The sequence below is a fragment of the Corvus brachyrhynchos genome, unplaced genomic scaffold (assembly GCF_000691975.1).
Source record: "Corvus brachyrhynchos isolate BGI_N302 unplaced genomic scaffold, ASM69197v1 scaffold879, whole genome shotgun sequence".
Classification (NCBI taxonomy): Eukaryota; Metazoa; Chordata; class Aves; order Passeriformes; family Corvidae; genus Corvus; species Corvus brachyrhynchos.
Window position 1 is genome coordinate 76,301 of NW_008240173.1, and position 21,353 is coordinate 97,653.

Sequence of the window (21,353 nt, forward strand, 5' to 3'; positions counted from 1 at the left end):
TTTCCCTCAATCCCTGGGAAGTAACTGTGGAGAGGTGTCCCAGATCCACGGGAGAAACTCCATATACTTCAAGTTTGTGGAAGAATCTAACTGTATGAAAGTGGCCTGGATTTTAATAGCGTAAAGAAGTTGGCTGGCAGTCATATGCCTCTAGGTCAGTTTAGCAGCTTATCAGTCAAGTCTGGCTTCAAAGGGACAGATGTGTGTTTGAAGATGGTAAGCCAGGCTGGCCTTTTAGCATATTCAACACTGAAAAATACCGCTATGGTGCCACCAGTAGCTCACCAGAGATGACTTGCATTGCTTTGTCTCCTGACTGGGTTCCAGGCCAAGCAGATAAGCTTTATCAAAATTCTTTTAAGGCAAAGCATCCTGCCAAGCCATAAAGTACCTTGAGTTTGTTGTGCCACTTACTGAAATCCAGCAGTGCTCAAGTATTTGTTATCAATGGCATGATGTAACAGTGTATCACTGAGGAAGAAATTAATAAATCTATCCAGATAGACTCCAGGAAAGTGGCATAGTAAACTTGATAAACCCAGTGAGATAAGAGATGGCTAAGAAATCAATTTAATGTACGTCTAAGGATTTACTAATGGAACTTTATTAAAAAATATTTTAAAATTTTATTTCAACTTTTCTTTCTCCCTCCAAAAATTCAGTAGCCTATAATGAAATGACTCGTTTTGAATCATGTTATAGTTTGAGCTCTATGTGCTACTGTTTTTACAATTTCCTATAGCTGTTTACACCAAAACTTGTTTACACCAAAAGCAACAATATTTTAGCTGACATGAAACATCACAGAAGCATAATCTGTGAGCTTGACATACCCTGTTATTGCTTTAAATCTTCTATCATGTTCAGTTTTGTCTTTATTAAATTACTCTTTCTAAATAGGTGATTGTGTATGAAGTTAAGCAATTAAATATATTTTCACTGTACTATAATTTTTGACACTTCTAGCTTCTTAATTTCTAAGGCTTTTTACAAGGTGAAATATGCATGCACATAAATAAATGGTAAAGAAATCAATATATCATTTATATACTGTGTTTTTTATTTAGGATTCCAGCCAAATTGAACTACTGAAGGAATTAATGGACCTTCAGAAAGATATGGTTGTCATGCTGCTGTCTATGCTGGAAGGTAGTAAAAATTCGAAATCTCTTTCACAGTTGTTCTAGCAAAGGTTTTACCTTTGTGATTTTCTTATTTTGAGAAAGAATGCTGTATTTTTCTTTGTGTTTTTAACTTTCATGTCTCAGTTGTGACAAGATCTTTTAGGTCTGAAAGTGAATGGGAGATTTAGGTAGTGTAGTTGACATAGGTTATATTAATTCTGAGTGCCAGAACTTTATAAAATCCAGGGCTAGCAGAAGTTTTACTTTTTTCCCATGAACTTGACTTATCTTTTGAGTTTAGATGAAAAGGTTTTTTACTACTTAAGTTGAAATCCTGAGTTCTAGGGACAAAACAATTTATCAGTCATTTTATTAACACCCTTAATATATTGCATTGATTTTAGTAGTGATCTTATCCATAAAGAACAGGCTTGATTCTGCTACTGGCTGTGTTCAAGGTCCTGAAATTATGATTCCCCAGAGAATGCAGTCATTGCCAAGAAATACTCTTACTACTGCTTTAGCTACTTTACGGGTTTGTATTAGTGCTTCTAGTGCTAGACCAACTAGACATACACACAGATGATCCAAAGATCTTTTCTTCCTTTTGGCTTCTTACATGTATCCTACCACATTCTTGTGTGAGAACTTGGAGGGCAGAAAATGCAGCACAGATTGCAGTGTAGCATGCACTGCCACTGCTACTGCTTTGCTCATAGGAGGTTACTGAGAAGCAAAGTAAATTCTTAGTACTGTAGACTGTGCTCCATGAGGAACCTACCGAGCTTCTCATCTGTCTGATGTGACACTAGTTCTGTCTGTGTTGCTCTATAGTGAAATTTATAATATGCTGCCCCACTTTTGGTACTGTATTAAGTGTATGATCTCTCTCTACAGGCCTTGTTAATCCTTCCTGTAATGGCAAATACTCAGTCACAAGTTTTTTCCAAGTTATAGGGCAGACTTAGTAGTAGAAGATTCCAGATTTCAGAGCTAGCTTTCTCATGCGAGTGTGTTATCCAATAGTTTATCATTCTTACTCTTTGATTATTTCACTAATCATTATAATACACTTTTCTTTGCCAAAACATTTGCTGACAAAATTATCTCTAATATCATGTCATCACCTCTAGGTAATGTTGTGAATGGAACTATTGGAAAGCAGATGGTTGATATGCTTGTGGAATCGTCGAACAATGTGGAGATGATTCTGAAGTTTTTTGATATGTTCTTAAAATTGAAAGATTTGACTTCCTCTGATGCATTCAAAGAATATGATCCTGATGGTAAAGGGATAATTTCGAAGAGGGATTTTCACAGGGCAATGGAAAGCCATAAGCACTACACTCAGTCGGAAACTGAGTTTCTGCTGTCATGTGCTGAAACAGATGAGAATGAGACTTTGGACTATGAGGAGTTTGTGAAACGATTTCATGAGCCTGCAAAAGACATTGGTTTCAATGTCGCTGTTCTCCTGACCAACCTGTCAGAACACATGCCCCATGATACACGCTTGCAAACTTTCCTTGAGCTGTCAGAGAGTGTGCTGAATTACTTTCAGCCTTTCCTTGGACGAATAGAAATCATGGGCAGTGCAAAGCGCATTGAACGAGTTTATTTTGAAATAAGTGAGTCAAGTCGGACTCAGTGGGAAAAACCTCAGGTAAAAGAGTCAAAGAGACAGTTTATATTTGATGTTGTAAATGAAGGTGGGGAGAAAGAAAAGATGGAGCTTTTTGTTAACTTCTGTGAGGATACCATCTTTGAAATGCAACTGGCTGCCCAGATCTCTGAGTCAGATCTGAATGAAAGGTCAGCTAATAAAGAGGAGAATGAGAAAGATAATTCTGATGAAGAAGATCCTAGAATGGGTTTCTTTTCTCTTGTTACCATGAAGTCAGCTTTAGTAGCTCTCAAGTACAATTTAATGACTCTTATGAAAATGCTCAGCATGAAGAGTCTAAAGAAACAAATGAAAAAAGTGAAGAAAATGACCATGAAGGACATGGTCATGGCTTTGTTTTCTTCCTACTGGAGCATTTTGATGGGCTTACTACATTTTGCTTGTAGTGTTGTCCGGGGCTTTTTTCGCATCATATGCAGTTTGCTGCTTGGAGGAAGCCTAGTAGAAGGAGCCAAGAAAATCAAGGTGGCTGAACTGTTGGCTAATATGCCAGATCCCACTCAGGATGAGGTGCGTGGGGAAGAAGAAGAAGGGGAGAGGAAGCCAACAGAAACTGCATTGCCTGCAGAAGACCTGACTGATCTGCAGACTTTAACAGAAGAAAGCGATCTACTCTCAGATATATTTGGTTTGGATTTGAAACGAGAAGGTGGACAGTATAAATTGATCCCTCACAATCCAAATGCTGGTTTGAGTGATTTACTGAGCACTCCCTCCTTAGCCCCAATGCCTGAAGTACAGGAAAAAATCCAGGTAATTGTATCTTTTATTTCTGATATATAGTTCTCTCTTTCATATATTAAGTATAGTCTTGACATAAAACTTGTATCTTTGTTTTTCTGGGTTTTCTGAATTTTTAAGAAACCACGTATAATTACTGGTGTTTACTCTTTCTGATGTCATAAACTTGAATTTCCACAGCCTTCTCTAAGTACATGGTGTTTTGAATTGCTTTTAATTCAGTGTTAAATTGCCTCTATTAATGTAAATTGAATTATCATCTTTTATGAGGTTTTCAGTTGTTTAACAAAAAAAAGAAAGAAACAAACCCTAACAGTCTGCATTCTGGATATTCTTTTAACTAACTCTGTACTGTATAATACTGTTTAGACACAGTTTTAAACCTGATTTTCTGTAGGAGAAGGTGAAAGAAGATGAAAAGGAAGAGAAAGAAGAAACAAAATCAGAACCCGAAAAAGCTGAGTATGTATTACTTTAACCTCTGATCCTACAAAAAAAAGGGTTTGTTTCACTGAAAAAAACACTAGGCTGATTTTTACTTCTTTGCCTTTAATTTTCTGTCCATTCACATTCCAATTAGGTTGGTTTGTTTTTTTTTTTTTTAACAATCTTCATCATCTGTGCACATTTGCAAGGATGCCATGTAATAAGCACCACTCTGATTCTGTGCATGTCCCTCTTCCCAGAAGCGTCCTTTGTAATGTTCATTTAATTTATTTTAGAATGCGCTTGATTGATTAATTTTTTTCTTGGCAAATCTGAAAGCTAGAAGAAAATCTCTTGGAAACTTTGTAAGAGCAGCTGAGTTCCAGAGACCTGCTATCCATCAGCAACCGAATCTGCTTTACCTTCTCCCATTTGCTATGACATGTTTTGAGTTATTTGCATTTTGCAAAACCTTAACATTCCAGTATAATTTTAATGAATTACAGAGTATTCTTGCATCTTTATGAAGAGATTTGATCAATGATCATTTAAACACTTTTAGGACACATTAAAATCCAATGTTAATGCCATTAGCTCAGAATAAAAATAGTGGAAAGAAAAATATAGTGCTTGGTTTTAACCAGTAAAAACTATGGCTCTCCATCTCTGTATTTTATGGTTCCTGATACATGCACATTTTTGTGTACAGTGTCTGTAGCTGATTTATCACTGTCAAAATTCTAAGAGGATGCCTTAGTCTCAGACTCTTATTGCTCTTCTGGGATGACAAACACTTGCCTGTGACAAAAACTCTTCTTCCTAATCAGTGCAGCAAATTTCTAACTTGGCCAGTATAACTTTGTGAGGGAGAGTCTTCCTGACTTTTGAAGGTCACTTCACTGTTGATTGCCCTGCTTGACTGTGTGAGTTGCAGTAATACCTGTATTCTCTGTGAGGAGTGCAGTGCCTGGCACTATTAGCTTCCGTGAAGCTACTCGTAACATGACAAACTTTCAAGTGAAAGTTTATCAAATGTGTCCTAGGAAGAGGAGCAGCTTTGGACATGAGTTATTCTGTTTGTAGATAGGTACTGAGAAATTAATAATGTAGCTTAGAAGTTGCCTCTCACTCTGGTTTGGCTTCAAGTGGACTTCTGTGATCTTTTCATCTCTCATGCTGACAGGTCAAATTAACTTCTGAGATAATTCACAGTTCTTTAGATCATGTGTTTGAAGAAGGCAGCCCACGAACTCTAACTTGCTCTAATGAGACAGCATGGTGATACCCACACACCACATGCTGACAAATTCTTACTTCATCCCCTCCTGGAGTGGGTACTTATGAGTTCATGAGATGGGCAGAAATGCAGAAATTAAAACTTGAGGTTTGACTTGTAAGTGCAAGAAGAAAGAAAGTTTTCTGCAACCTTTGTGGGAACTAGATTGTTTAAGTGCAAGAGATTGGAGGGGAGCACTTAGACATATAGGCACTGATGCAGACATAGAGCTGTCAGCTTACAGACATTTTATCACTGCAAGAATTAGCTGCACTGCTATGTAGAAGACCCTTGCTAATAAGGTTGGCAGATTCTTGATTACCTGCTTGCACCAGCTAGCATTCCCACTTCAAGGTGCCAAACCAGTAAGTTTATCTGTAGCCTTAACCAGACTGTCACCCTTGCCAGCACTTTGGACTGAAGACGGATATTTGTCATGTACATGAACTGCATGAGTCATGGCTACTTGAGCCTCATTAACAGATGCAATAGCATCTTTAAATTAATTAATCACGATGTGATTTTAATTTAGCAATTTTATTAATTTGACATATTATTTTTCCTTCCTTTGTATCCTAAGAGGAGAAGATGGAGAAAAAGAAGAGAAAACCAAGGAAGACAAGGGGAAACAGAAATTAAGACAACTGCATACACACAGATATGGAGAACCAGAAGTTCAGGAATCTGTTTTCTGGAAGAATATCATTGCATACCAGCAGAAGCTTCTTGTAAGCTGTTCTCTAGCTTTTGTGTTCAGCTGCTGGCAGAGACATGTACCACCATATTCTAACAATGTAAAGACAAATAGCATCTGCTTCACCACATTTTTCTATCCACCATTGTCCATAAAATTGACATGTAGCAAAGGTTTAATGGGAATGTTAGAGAAAAGAAACACACAAATAACTTAGTATATACCACATAGTAATTCTTAGGAAGACAATTGTTGTCCCAAGCCTAGACTTTCAGAGATGCCTGTGCATCACTGGAAAACATCCATGCATTTTTCTGTGAGTAAAATTCCTGAGTTTTTACAGCAGCTAGTGAGCTAGTAGGGTTTCTCCTTCCCTGAGAGACAACTTCGGGAAATTACGAGCTCACCTATAAAAAGAATCAACTAAGATATGATGCTTAACCTGAAGTGAATAAGAAAAGATGTTACAGATTTATTTTTTTTGTGAAATAGCAAGTTAATATTTGTCAAGTTTTTCAAAACTGTAGAAAATAAGACTTACTGAAAATGTAAAACTGCATCTGAGAGTCTCTCAGTAAAATATCAGATAATACTTGCTCCAGAACTGCTTAAAATCCATGCTATCATTAGCTAGGAGATTCCATTCATATTCTCTGAGGCTAGGATGAAATGCAAAGCAAAAAGAAATACACTCTAACTATGTATATAGTATATTATTGTGTAGGGATGGCCTACTTCTAACAAGAGTAACACAGCAAAACTACAAAACCACAGTCAAAATCTTTTTAGGAAATTAAGAGTTTAAATCTGGCTTTTGAACTGAGATACATTTTTAGGGTAGTCACATTGCAATCATGTGAATTTTGGTTAATTTTTTTAATAGTTTCATTTTATATTTCACTCATAGTCATCTATGATTAGGGCTGAAAAAATGGAAGAATTCCTGTGGGAGACTTAAAGCATTTAAAATGTGTGCTGTAAAGATTTGTGAGTTGTCAGGAAGGAGAAGGGTACATTTCTGCAGTCCTTTTTATAGTGTCATAATGTCAGAAAAGCTTGCATGGTACTCAGGTCACACATGAATTGTTACTGACCTTGTAAAAATGCAGTTGATTTTGGAATAAAAAATATTTTAAATAAACTTATATGCAGAGTTTTTTATTTTTTGGTAAAAGTAGCAACTTGCCATATGTATGAATATTGAGCTGCAGGGAAGATAGAGACTTCTGTATTGTTACTACATTACTCTTACATTGTGATGTCTCTGTGTTGTCTCCAAGTGTATTGAGAGGACAATGAAAACGACATAAGAGGCAATTAGAAATCCTTTATCCTTTATGCATGGAGTGAAAAGAAAGCTCCTTTATCCATTATTGCACGTGTAGAGTAGGATAGAACTTGTACATCACCCAAAATGTTTGTGGGTTTGGATTTTTTTTTCTAATTCTGTGAAAAAGTTCAGAAAAAACCTCCACAAACCCCCCTCTTAGCAGCAATTTACTAATGATGGTTGAATCTTTATTAGGCGAAGTATATTTATGTTCTGTTCTCTTTTCAGAATTATTTTGCACGAAACTTTTACAACATGAGGATGTTGGCATTATTTGTTGCTTTTGCCATCAACTTTATCCTGCTTTTCTATAAGGTAAATTTCTCAAAATACTGCTTTTTAGATTGCACACTGGAAAACATCTGGGTTTTGTAGACAATATGCTATGGTAAAACTGCCTAACCTAACAGATTAAATACCTACTTCATCCTAGCACTTCAGAAATCTAACATGGTGACAGCTGAACATTTGTGTCAAGTAAGAATAGACTTCCAGTACACAAATAGCTATTTACAGAGCATTATGCTGGGACAAAGGCAGCAGGCTGAAAGGCATACCTGTGCCTCATATGTTCCATTTCCCAGTACAGTGAACCAGCCAAGCTGAGCCTTCATAGGTAACTTAAACTAATCCATGTCATTTGAGATGTTTTCTTGTGCCATTATGCTCTCCTGAGAGGGTGTGTACTGCAAGGAGTCACATCATCTTAAGCTGCCTAGAATATCACTGATTTTGTCAAGGCTTTTAGTATCATTAATGCAACTCTAGAGTCTTTGGACTCAAATCAGTTTCTGGCAGAGCCCTGATGATAAAGACTACATGCAGGTTTGTCAGGGGTTTCTTCTTAGAGGGCTGTGCCCTTTCTTGAATTTGAGGTGATAAAATTTGTCATGGACCAAATTTGGTAACATGGACAGATAGTGGAAAAAAAAGAAAAGAAAAATCACACTATCACAGACTGGTGCAACAAGATGAAAAGATTTTGCCAAGATATTATTTGTGGACATTTTTATGTAAAAAAAATTCTTTCTTTACAGTGATATTGTTCTTGGTATCGTTCTTTCCAGCTATACTACTTAGCTTGTAGTATTGTAAAGCTCCTGTCAAAGGAATACAGCTGCAATATTAAGTGTTTTAAACAGGTCTCCACATCTGCTGTGCCAGAAGAAAAGGAACTTCCTGTGGTATCTGATGGTGAAAGTACCAAGTTGAACATTCTGGAAAGCGATGATGAGAGGGTCATTGCAGTGCATTATGTCCTGGAAGAAAGCAGTGGCTACATGGAGCCCACACTGCGGATTTTGGCCATCCTACACACAGTCATCTCATTCTTCTGCATCATAGGCTATTATTGTTTGAAAGTAAGGAAAAAAACTTTTTTTCTAGGTCTAAACTTTTTTATCTGTCAAGTGGTATAAATTAGAACAAAGTCAACCTGCTTAAGCAGGTTGGGGCACCATGTAAAGAAATACTATTTTGTTAGTGTAATGTACCCAGAAAGTGTGTGTTAGGTGATGTGTGTATTCAGGAAGTTGTAGGCCAGAGTCTGATTTGCTGTCAGCCAGACAGTCACGGCAGTAACCTGATTCAGAAGCTGCTTGTGACTGTCAAAGACAAGGTGTGAACGCACATGACCAGAGGGAGGTAGACGACAGTATCTGCATTGCTAGTCTGTCACCTAGGTAATTTGAAAAGAATGCAGCATTTTGGACTACTGCTGCTGCATATTGTGACTACAAAATGCCCGCTTTTCATACAAACACTCTGCTGGTAGTGTTCTGGCAGGAGCCTAAGCATCTTTTAGAAGATCTCTGTTAGGGATGTGAAAACTAAAGATGGCAAAACTTCCATTGACAAAATGTTGGTTGTGGTTTAAAAAAACCGAATGTCATAAATCTCTGGAGCTGGGAGAAGTGTATCTGAGATGTACTTCCCCCATCTTTACACTCTTCCAGGGCAAAAGCTATATGTCAAAGTGCAGGATAGTGTTAAGTTAAATGGACCCTTGCTATGACCCAGCTGCTCATTTGTGCTTTTAATATTTTTATTAAGGTCTTATATGGTCCTTAATATTTTTCTTTTCCTCTTTTAATGGCTAATAATTTGTTCTATGCGAAAGGCACAGTCTGCATTTGTACTTCAAGGAAATTTTCATCATATTATTGCATTTAGTGTTGGTTTTAATCTCTACCTTAAGTATCCCTGCAGGTCAATACATACTGAAACATTTTTTGTTGCACTGGTTGCCATGCAGCACAAAAGCTTACATTTCTGGCTTTTGAGATGTTTTCTTCTCCCACCTCATACGTTTTCGTTTGTTCCTACTATGAATCTTTTTTTTGAACATTTTTTCTCTGACTAGGAGGGAAAAACATTGTTAGCAATATTTATTGTAATGAATTGCCTTCTTTCCAATTCTGAAACCAAAATATGGTCCAATGGTGGTTTCAGTCTCTATTTTGGAGATTTTTAAATCCAAAATCTTTGGAACTGCAGGCCTGTGTCTCATAGGTTTGCTTCTGGATATTGCTGAGCATGAAATCCATTACATTTTTCATTATTACTGTTTCAGTATACTCATGTCCACTCAACTACTATCACAGTCAAGGTGGGTGATGCAAGGTGGATGCATTTTGGGGACCTGTGAAATAGTTCCAGGAAAGAGTACAGTTTACTTTTTTTTGGTAAGAGATTTCTTAGGAAAATCCACTGAACTTGAACCACTGTTTACATCTGCCTTCTTGGAATGTACTTTTGAAATCATTCAGCTGATGAAAGAGAATTGTAGGTAAAGCCTGGCTAGGTGTCTCAGCTGCTGACAATTCTTTTTTTATTGCTTACAGTCTTTGCTCTCTGCAGTGAAACACTTTGTTTCTCACTGTGAAACCTCAAAAATTCTGCAACAAATAAAAGGAGCCTCTAACATTTCTGGGTATCAAAATGAAATCCAAAAATGTGGTCCCAAGTTAATATTTTGGAACTAGAATTTCTGTGGATTAAAAAAAATATTTTAGCTCTCTTTCACTTGACTACCTCTAATCTTTTCATAGCACTGAAAAACTGTTTTTATTTGAAGGATCCCTCTTCAGGGGTTTTGGCCATCTTTTTACAACTGTTTGGTATACTGTAGTTGTTAAGACTTTTAATTTTTTAAGTACTATTTTTGCTTTATTCAGTTTTGATTCTTAATTTTTCATAACAACCAGCTTTTCTTAAAGTTTGCAGACATATCAGTGCATTTTAAATAATTCTTGTATTTTTTTTTCAACCACAGGTTCCACTGGTTATTTTTAAGAGAGAAAAGGAAGTGGCAAGGAAGTTGGAATTTGATGGGCTATATATAACTGAGCAGCCATCAGAAGATGATATTAAGGGACAGTGGGATAGACTTGTAATCAACACACAGTGAGTTTTTACTTACTCTGTCTCATTATAGCCTTGCAAGTAATTGTTCTTCTATTTCCACAATTATATACTTATCATCCATCTTGTCTGAAATAAACAATTATTAGGGATATATTTCTAGCAAGGATATACAAAACGTGCGAGGCTAATGTTTACTCTCATTTTTACTGTTACTGTTTGATCTTATACATTCCCAGATTTTTGCCTTAAAATTAATTCTCTTCATAAAAGAAAAAAAATGCAATGAGTTTGTTTTGACAAGCACAGTGATGATGGTTGTGGATTGCTCTCGGTTCAAGAGTGAGCTATGCTTTGCGTCACCTATTTAAAGTTCCATCTCTCTGCCTGGTGGGACTGTGTGTGGGATGGATGTAGCTGCTCTAGAACTCTGTCTGCAGGCATTGGCTCTGCTGTGCTTCTTAAGCCACATTTAAATGGTAGGCTGAACGCCATCTGGCAACTTGCACTCCAGAGGGTTCACCAGTGACTAACTGGTGATAGCCACCACACAGAGACTCATAGAAACAAAATTGGTATATATTTGTCTAAAATTTAATCTTATTTATCTGTGTTTTTCAGGTCTTTTCCAAATAACTACTGGGACAAGTTTGTGAAAAGAAAGGTGAGGCTTATTTTTAAAAAGATAAATGAAGTTAAAATAAAATTTTAATGCATATTTCTTTCCATGTTTGGAGGAATGTGGACCACACTTCTTTGAAATAAAACTTTGATTCAATGTAGATTTCCATATTTACAATATTAAAATACACAGAATTCCTTACCTCATTCTTACAACTACTTTTGAGTGGTTTGGATAGTTTTTTGTTCAAACTTTTTCTACATATAGCTTTTTGTATAAAACAGTAATTCAAATACATTCATGAAATTACATGATAAATTTTGTGTGCGCTTATATGTATAATGCAAACTATGTAAAATGTTTTGTCTGTGTGCATTTATGTATTTGCCTCTATACGCAAAGAATGGTGTCCCTCACTCAATAGAAGGTTAAAAAGTAATTAATAAGAAGACCCCTCCCCCCTTTTTGTTCCTTTTGACCACTTGTCCCTTTTGTCCCTCTCTATTTCCCACAGTTTTTCCTCCCCAAGTCACCTAAATCCATCCCTTTCTCCATCTTTGCTTTCTCCCTGTAACATCCAATTACATCCCATTTATGGGATGCATAGTGCATGCATCCCTTGGCAGTAATCCTCTTAGTCTGACAGGTGATCTGGAAAGTTATTACCAGTTACTCATCTTGATGGGTTTCAGATTTGGACACTGGGTCTGAGGCTCTCCTGGAACTGCCCTGGGAGGGACCAGGCAGAGCATCTATTCACTGTGAATCCATAGTTTGGGTTCCTGCCTGCCACTGTGCCACTGTAGTCCTCTGGGCTCGAGGAAATGGGCCTTTAATGGGCTGATGGACTTGGGACTAGCTGGGCAAGGTATTCTTTGTACTCTCCCCCAACCGTTGTGTCTCTGGGCTCCTTTGTGGGTGTGCAGGTGAGCTTTTATTGCATTAGCTAACGATCTCTCTCTCAAAAATAGTCCTCTCTAAGCAGGGACTTGCAAAAGCTCATTTCTTACAAATGCTATTTTAAATGTTTCCTCAGCTTGCTCTTAAGAAATAAATCAAATGTTTGTACAATAGCTTACAGCAAAAATAATCTTTTTAGTGTGTTCAGTCACAATTGCAAAAGAGGATGTACGTGTTGTTGGATCAGATTTACCCCTTCTTCACACTTCAATGCCGATCTTGTATCATACTATTGGAAACATGTCTTTTTAATGCTCTTAGCTCTTCTGCTTTGTAACAATCTTAGGTCAATCTGACAAAAAAATTCCTTTGAATTGTGTATTCATTTTGCTGTGGGAAATGTTCTTTTCATATTTTAGGTGGTTATATACAGATTTCTACCTGTCTGTCTAAGCAAAGGGGAAGCAGTAGCTCTCACAGAGTACTCAAGAAAGAAAATAAAATTCTACACTGCTTCTGTCAATGTAGTTGATCAAGGAAAGCTCAAATCAAAAGGGAAAGGAGTATGGTTTTAAGTTGTGTGGAAGATTTGGTACTTTAGCTTTGGCTGAGGAACTGTGCTGTATGATTTAAGTGCCTTCAAATATACTGGTTTGCAAAGAATGTCTTCTTTTATATATATTTGTATTTTAATCCCCAGTCTACAGAATAATCCAGTCGTAAAGCACTGTTTTCAGGCTTGTTACAAAAAAGCTTGTCTCTAAAAATCTGCAAAAGTATCAGTAAACATTTAAAGTATTTCCTATTAGAAAACTGACAAAATACCACCTCACCTGCATGAATCACTGAGTTATGATCTTGTTATAGACAATTTTGTATTTCTTTGACTATTCTTTTAAAATGAGAAGAGACAGAAAATATTTAGGAAGGAGCTGTGTGTTTAGTCAGAAGGAGAGCAAATAAAAGTTTATTTCCATAAAAATTACTAACAAAACATGTTAAATTTTGTAAGAAAGAGATAAGGGATAGTTTGAATTCATTGAAAATAATATTTAGCCGTAACTGTATGTTCAAGATCTTGTGATCACTATGTCATCCATAGTCATGAAGCACTGTTTTAAGGCTCCTTGTATGCTAAACCTCTTGCCTGCAGAGCCAGGCTAAATAACAGCTGGTCTACCCAACTGATGAATATTTTTGAATATTCCTTCTAACTTTAGGTAATGGATAAATATGGTGAGTTCTATGGCCGGGACAGGATCAGTGAGTTACTAGGAATGGACAAAGCTGCTCTTGATTTTAGTGATGCTCGAGAAAAGAAGAAACCAAAGAAGGATAGCTCCTTTTCTGCTGTGTAAGCATTTGCCTACAGTTTGTTTGTGATTGGGGTTCTTTTGTTTGTTTCTGTTTCTATTTTGTTGGGGTGTTTTATAAGTTAAAATCAAGCATTCAAGGTTTGTCATTCAGACAAAACATTTGTTGCTCATTTATGTAAATCTGCATAAGATAAATCAATTCTTATGTTGAATAATATAGTAAATTTATTTAATTATATGCATATTATGCATATGCAGGATTTCTGTTTTTTATGTATGAAGATTTAGTTTAGTGCACAGATGCTTGAATACATCACATCCCCACTGTTTTGGTAGTGTCATTACAACTGGGCTCGAATCTCCCTTTCAAGTTCTCAGTTCAGCTTTGCTGGAAAGAATGGGCAAAAATGGCAATGTGTATTTTGATTATAAAGAAATGATGGGATAAATTTAAGTGCTAGTGACCAGTAAAATCTAGGAATTGGATGATTAATCTTCATATCCTTTTTATAATTTGTTTTCCCTAAGCTATTCATTTGTTTATCATTTGAGAGACAGAAATAAGGAAAAGCCCCTAGACATTCAGAGTAGTAAATTCTCCTTTGTAGGGCAGTGGCATGCTCAGTTTTTGTAAAGCACTGCAAAAATGTTTTTTTTAGTTCTGCATTATAAAAAAGGTATTCAACTAGATAGAACATATTTTAACAGATGAAATTTTAATGCTATAGAGATTCTAATGTAAGGGTTTATTTAAAGCTTTCTTTAAAAGCAACATTGTATCCATGGGTTTGCAAGGATTATGAAAAGTAGGCAGTGGGACTACTGGTGGATTAGAATTCCATTGAGGCAAGAGCTGATTTTGTAAGGAAGACTCTTTTATCCATCTTTATAAAAGATGGATATTAATAAACCAGGAGTCTGCCTGAACAATGAATCAGGTGCAGTGTTAAGGCTCAAGGACTCTTTGGCATTTCGGTGCTAAATAAAATTTAATATTGTGGCAGAAGTACTTCCCAGAATGATTCTTACATCCTGTTTTGCTCCTGCTGGATTATAGTAGAACCCATGCTTGAGTTTAGGAAAAAAAATTACTACTTTTATTATTGGTATAAAAACAAAATAAAACTACTTTCCCTTCCCTGTGTGCTCATGACTCATATGAGGGGAAAAAAATTTAAATAATGTTTTCGTGAGTAATCTTGAAAAAACAGACCAGAGTGAAGCAATTGGAGAAGGCTGATGAAATATTTAGTTTAAGAATCATGTCTGAAGGATGTCTGGTTATTTTTAACACCTCTAATATCTTCTCCATGTTATAGACAGTTAAAAAAAATTTATGACCTCATCCATCTTTCCTGTTCTCCTTGAAGGAATCATTCCATACTCATAACAGATTAATATGTTGTGGGAAAATAAAAAACAATAATAAAAATTTACAGAACCAGTCACTTCAGGAAGGTACATTTATCCACTTTTTAACATTTTCAAAAATGAATACTAATGAAGCTACTAAAACTTACACATATTGCAGATTCAAAATTTGGAATATATTTACAATGCAGTGAAGGGAGAGGTGGGAAAAGCATTGGAGTTGAACCCTTATTTCAGTACTTTGGGAAGAAAATAGAAAATGGTGTGACCTGGTACAGGTTGCAGCTCTGGTGCTGCTGTTCCTCCCTGTGCCAGGAGGAGGTGGCTCAGGCTGAGGCCAGACCGGATCTCTGTGTTTCTCACAACACAGAAGGGAAGTGCAGAGTGTAGCATTTTCATTCCTAATACAAGTGAACAGGTCTCCTTGACCCCTACTCCTACTTTTTCTCTCCCTTTCCTTTAGAAAAATAGCCTGGGATTTGCATCTGTCTTTTTGCGAGGGACTTAAAGCACTCTACTTGCAGGTGACCATGCTTTTTCAAAAGCTTCTGCCTGTCCCAGTGATATACTGCATTAAAAGAATTTGCATTGTACTGGCTCTTGAAGAGCCATGCAGCTCATGGGTGCAGTCTTGTATAAAGTGTATTTCTTTATATGCATAAATATTTTAGTATTTAAATGATTATTTAAATATGTTGCAGGATTATTTAAATATATCCAACTAAGAAGGATGATGCAGCTGGAGCTCTACTGTAGATTAGAGAGTAAAGATAGCTAAATTTTGCACACTGAGACTGGGGCAGTGGTGCTGTTTTTCCATTGAATTAGTTTCTTCTTTTGGGTGTTAAACCAGATGCATCATGGATGTAGTATATTTGAGAGAATAATATGGAAGACACAAACATGAAAGTTAATTTTCAGAGGTGCCATCATTAGTATTACTTCCCTGTACCTTTGCCTTTCTAACTGCTTTTTTTTCTGTGATCGTTAGTTTAGCTGGAGTCAATAGAAGAGGCAGATAAGGCTCAAGCATCTGCAGCAAGCAGTGACATAAGGCTAATTTGGAAAATAAGCAGGGCTTCTGTCAAATGCTCACATGGTAGAGAATTCTTTCACTTTCAAGAATAGAAAAAATGTAAATAATTTTCTACTGGAAGATCTGAAATTTTTACAGGTTGGTGAGAAGTTAAACCGTATCATAAATGTGAAAGGTACAAACAATGAGCGCAGTTGGCCTCAGAATGTGAAAGCATTTAAAAGGCCTTACTCTTCCTTGTCATGAGAAACAATCCAGGTTTCCAAAAGATTCTCTTGTGCGTAACCCAGTTTTAGTAATGTAGTATCTCGGAGAACAGGATTGTTCCTGGAGAACTAGCAGGCTTTTTCCTCAAGTGTCAGTCTGTCTCTTGCCCATAATGGCTACTGAAAAAGTAAGGAATTTTATTTGCAGTAGTTTTTACACCTGAATTCTCAAGATATGTACTTGCTATGGTGACACTACAGGATTTACAAAGTGAGGATGTGCCTGTTTGTCTAAGTAGAAGTGTGTATCTGCAGGTGGGTAAGGGCTTCAGCCGTCGTGGTTGTGAGGCAGGCACAGTCCCTGTTAATGTCCAAATTCCCAGCCTGTTCCATTGAAAGGAATGATGCACATGTAGGAACCTCAATTTCAAACCTTTCCCCTTGTGGATGCTAATGTAAAATACCTCCTTCTTTGATTATTTACTTGGGAATTTTAAGCCTAGTGGATCCTTGCAGAGGCTTTGTGTAGGATACCTCAAAATAATAATCTATTCTGTGCTCTGTCTCCAAGATACCCAAAACAGAAATCTTACAGACACCCAATAACTCATTGTTTTGTTTTGGTTCAATGCTTTCTTTTTTGTAATGGTCAAGTGGCACCGTTGTCTATGAAATATCATCTGTTGGTATTGCTCAGTGCCTAGCACAAAATTTTGACACAGTGCAATAAAAATGGTATTTCCGTACCTAGCTGACAATTAATAAAGATTGTTTTTTTCTGATGGGATACTTTCTCTTTTACAAAAAGTAACATTAATAGAAGATTTTCCTAAGTACCTGTATCAACACACATTAACTGGTAAGAATTATCATACTTTCATTAATGATTTTTCTTACGTCCTTAGAAAAATGGGTCAATTTTCTGAACGAGCTCTGAAAATCATCTGATCTAAATTTGTCTGTCTTTAGTGCCATCCAATTGTGTCACTCAAGGTATGCTATAATAAACAATGTAAAAAATTGGCATCTTAGGGTGCAAATTCAGTGACTTTTTTGACAGCTGCTTTATACTTAGGTGGGTTGTATTAAAAACAAAATAATTTTTTTTCTCCACGGATTTTGAAGACAGTTTATTTCATATGTGTGCATGATAACATTGTAGAAATCAATCAGCATTAGGTCTGATGAATTCAAAACAGTATTTATGAATTTGATTTTCACCTTTTTTTTTTTTTTGACAGATTCATTCCAGAGTAAAAGTGTGAATTAGAACAAGGTTCTGATGTATTTCAGCTTTTGCAGAAATAGATCAGCTGTTGACTCCTGTTATGTGACAATACACTTCCTACAGATTGTGTTTCATGTTTTTCAGTTGTGTTTTGCTAAAAAATTCAATTTATTTTTTTATTTTTACAGGTTAAATTCCATTGATGTTAAGTATCAGATGTGGAAATTAGGAGTCGTTTTCACTGATAATGTAAGTTTCTCAGTATATACATACATACACATATATATATATTTTCATGTTCTAAAATGAAGTACACAGTTGTTAATGCAAAGTGCTTCAATGAGAGGTGTGAAATACTCTGGATTACATTTATTTTACTACATGAAGAAAATCTTGAAAGCTTAAAGTGACATTGTCAAAATATTTTTGCAGTTACATTGGTAATAGTCTATAGAACCTCAGTCAGTTCCTGCCCCCTTTCTGATATGCATTATTAGAAGCAAGCACAGCACTGTAGAATTAGAAAATTGACAATATAAATGCTAATTGCCATTTCTCATATTTTTCATAAATTTTATGAACACTTGAATATTCTTGGAGCACATTCAGATCAATGTAGTTAATGTACCTGGAATTGCTACATTTGTATCACTGAAACTGATAGTAAGAAATTATTTTAATAATTTGAAAAAGCAAAAAACCAAAGAGAGATAAACATGAGTGTTAAAATGCAGTTTAAGAAGTCAGTCGTCATATGATTTTTAAGTCTTAGGATTATTGCTTCCCTAACCACTTATTTTACTGGTAAGAAAAATGGTTGGGGAAAAAATTATTTTGGAAGTAGGACAGATGGAGAATGAAAGTGTATTCTGAAGGTACTCAGGAAAAGTGGAAACAATAAGTCTCCAGGTCTAGAGAAAGCATGATCTGTAAACAGTGTTTGTTTGGGACTAGTATTTTTTTTATGGAATGGAGTGTAATTTCTCTTATAAATATGTACTTGTCTTTAAGTTCAATAAAAATAAATTGATAGAGGAGCAGATGAAATAAATATTTGTGGTTACTTAAATAATACTTATATGTTCAAATAGGAGTTTTAGTAGCTCAAATTAATTATAAAATTTCTTTTGTTGCTTGTAGAGTCCTATAATTGTCATTAACTAACTCTGGGCATTAATATTTTAATGTAATTATTTAGAAATTAACAAAAAAGTAATTTAAATCAGAAAACTTATTTTACAGTAGAGACATTTACAAATAAGGGTTTAAGAATTTCAAAATTAGTTTTTACAATATAAACTTTGAATTTCTTGATTTTGCCCATGTCTTGTGGACTTTATTTGAGGATTTAATATTTTTGCTCAAAGATAAAATTCTCAAAGATATCTAGAAAATTCTCTAAAAAGAACTGTTTTCTATTTAAAGAAAAGCATATTTGAGAAATATCTACCTTTCCGTATTGTCTTGAATTGTTAAAGATGAAAGCCATGAGTTTTATTTTGAATATACTTGTTTTTTCCTGTTAGTCTTTCCTTTACCTAGCATGGTACATGACCATGTCAGTCCTCGGCCATTACAACAATTTTTTCTTTGCTGCTCATCTCCTTGACATTGCAATGGGATTCAAGACATTACGAACTATCCTGTCATCAGTTACCCACAACGGCAAACAGGTATCAACTCTCATCTCTTTTCAACTTTTTTACTTATGGACTACACAGGAAAGATCACTTCATTTCTTGATTCGGATGCTCTGCAGATTGACAACAGAACTGTTCTTTCATCATGAACTCTAGAACTTGCCTTGGTGAGGAAACTAGACAGTGGGATTTATATGCAAAAGCAAAAGCGACTAGGATTATGACAGTCTCTAACTGTTATGAGTAACTGCTTCATAAAGTTGCCATTTAAACTTTCTTCAAGATTCATCTAAAGAAAGGTCTGCTTGAGTCTCAGTCATTCTGTTAGAGGACTGTTTAAGAAACTCAGCTCTTGGATGATGAGAATCTGAAATTGCATTTCTGGTTTAACTTAGAAAAAAGTAACTAAGGCTTTTTGTCTACTGAGACCTTTTGTAGAAATGACATTCAATGTAACCTGAGACTCAGTGTTCCTCAAGGATCACGGCCTTCCCATTTCAAAAGAATTTTGTAAACAATTTTAAATTGTAAAAAAGCCATCCTTGGTCTTCTCAGAAAATCTTCCAGCAGGACAGCTGCATAATAATTATGATAATATAAGTATTCTTCCTTCTAAAAATAGTCCTGAAGGTCTAGCAAATTGCCTATGAATTAAGGGAACATTATTTATAAGGAACTTTTTAGATCTGGGTGCTACACAAGTGAAATATCAATTTACAGGATACTGAAGCTCCCTTCCAGCTGCTTTCCATTAAGCTCAGAACAAAATCTGAATAATGCTGCAGTCAAGCAGTGGAATACTTGTTGCTACTTTTCTGAGATATTAAAATACTAGGAACAGGGTTTTTTATATGTGATTTCATACATGTAAAAAAGTTTCTTCACTATTAAATTAGTAAATATACTGTATTGCAATTAATTATATAATAGTTGATAGTAATATTACTGTTAGGTAGTGAATTTTCAGATATTTTTATCTGATTATGGGGATTGTATATGATTCTAATGGATTGTTTCATTGTGTATCTATCCATAAGATTTTTCTTCGTAATTATGTTTCTGAAACACAGTCTTTGTTCAAAATAAAATGAAATGCACAGTCTTCGCGTGAGAATATGCAGATATATTACTCTGTATTACAAAAGTACATACAGAGAAAAAGTTAAAGTTTTCCTGCTGCTAGTATATACAGTTTATTGTTACTTTTCTTCTTTTTTAAATTTTTTTTTGAAAGAAAAGGTAAATCACAATTCCATAGTGGTGTTACATGCATTCTGTAATTTTGTCTTCCAGCTTGTCCTAACAGTGGGATTACTGGCAGTAGTGGTGTACTTGTATACAGTAGTGGCGTTCAATTTTTTCCGCAAGTTCTACAACAAGAGTGAAGATGGTGATATGCCAGACATGAAATGTGATGATATGCTAACAGTAAGTCTTACTTTGCTTTCTGGGTTTTTTTCTCAAGCTATTGTGGTTTTGTCCTGGCCTTCTTGTAATTTATATTCATACAGTTGTATCATTAGCCAGCAAGCAGGAAAGACTGCAATTGAAAGCAAAGGGACAAATATGATGAACATCCTCAAGAACTAGATAGATCTTGTGTATGCTAAACAAACAGATCTATAAAGGAATAGAAGAAATGTGGTACTATACTTTGCTAGAGTTGTTCAAAAAATGCAAAACAAGTACAAGCTGTGAAGCTGAGCCGGCTAAAGGACAGCACTTCTGAATCTTGAAATTCGACAGGTCATTCAGGAGGAGGGTCAGTTATAGGCAATGATTTTCAGAAGTAATGCAAATACTTAAATGCTTGTTTAAGCTTAGAAATCAATCTGTTTCTCTTAACATGAATTGCCATAGTTACCTTTAATAGGCAGTTTTGTAGCCACTTTGTCCAGAACCACTGTAAATTATGTTGAGCTTACTAAGACAGTGCCAGGCTTTGGAATTTTGGGTGGTAGGTAGAGCTTAAACCACAAAGAATTTTTAACATGCATTTCCCTTAATATCTCTCCAAAAGCAGTCATGTACAACACTCTAAATGTATTTCAGTATTCTGCGCAGCATGAATCTCTTTCACAGAGTAGACAACATTTAAAAGCCAAATAAATAGATGAACTGTGAAAGCAGAGTAGTATGTCTATATTTTGGTCTGGTTTGGGACATTTGGCACAACGAAACCAGATAAACTGGAACTAGAATCAGTGAAGGGCTGTTAAATTGTCAGGTGTTGGAGCACTTGCTATGGGAAGAGAGGTGGAGGGAATTGGGCTTGTTCAGTCTACAGAAGAGAAAGTCTCAGGGTAGGGGGTGTGTAAGAGGAGCTCCCAGTGTCTGCAGAAAGATTATTGGAAGACAAATCCAAGCTCTTAACAGCAAATTCATGTCAGGAGACT

The 21,353-nt window shown here is 35.8% G+C and overlaps 1 protein-coding gene across 1 annotated transcript in view; it reads left to right on the plus strand.

Annotated features, from left to right (window-relative positions):
- The window catches only part of LOC103622760 (ryanodine receptor 2), a gene marked incomplete at its 5' end in the record, with an annotated part of 108,580 nt that overhangs the window by 76,066 nt on the left and 11,161 nt on the right, over nucleotides 1–21,353 (plus strand). Inside the window, 12 exons of the mRNA XM_017744897.1 lie at nucleotides 1,068–1,149; nucleotides 2,258–3,561; nucleotides 3,947–4,011; nucleotides 5,832–5,979; nucleotides 7,504–7,590; nucleotides 8,418–8,636; nucleotides 10,550–10,680; nucleotides 11,260–11,302; nucleotides 13,381–13,514; nucleotides 17,506–17,566; nucleotides 18,844–18,990; nucleotides 20,251–20,385. Coding sequence (XP_017600386.1) covers nucleotides 1,068–1,149; nucleotides 2,258–3,561; nucleotides 3,947–4,011; nucleotides 5,832–5,979; nucleotides 7,504–7,590; nucleotides 8,418–8,636; nucleotides 10,550–10,680; nucleotides 11,260–11,302; nucleotides 13,381–13,514; nucleotides 17,506–17,566; nucleotides 18,844–18,990; nucleotides 20,251–20,385 — 2,556 coding nt within the window. The remainder of the gene's footprint in view (nucleotides 1–1,067; nucleotides 1,150–2,257; nucleotides 3,562–3,946; nucleotides 4,012–5,831; nucleotides 5,980–7,503; nucleotides 7,591–8,417; nucleotides 8,637–10,549; nucleotides 10,681–11,259; nucleotides 11,303–13,380; nucleotides 13,515–17,505; nucleotides 17,567–18,843; nucleotides 18,991–20,250; nucleotides 20,386–21,353) is intronic.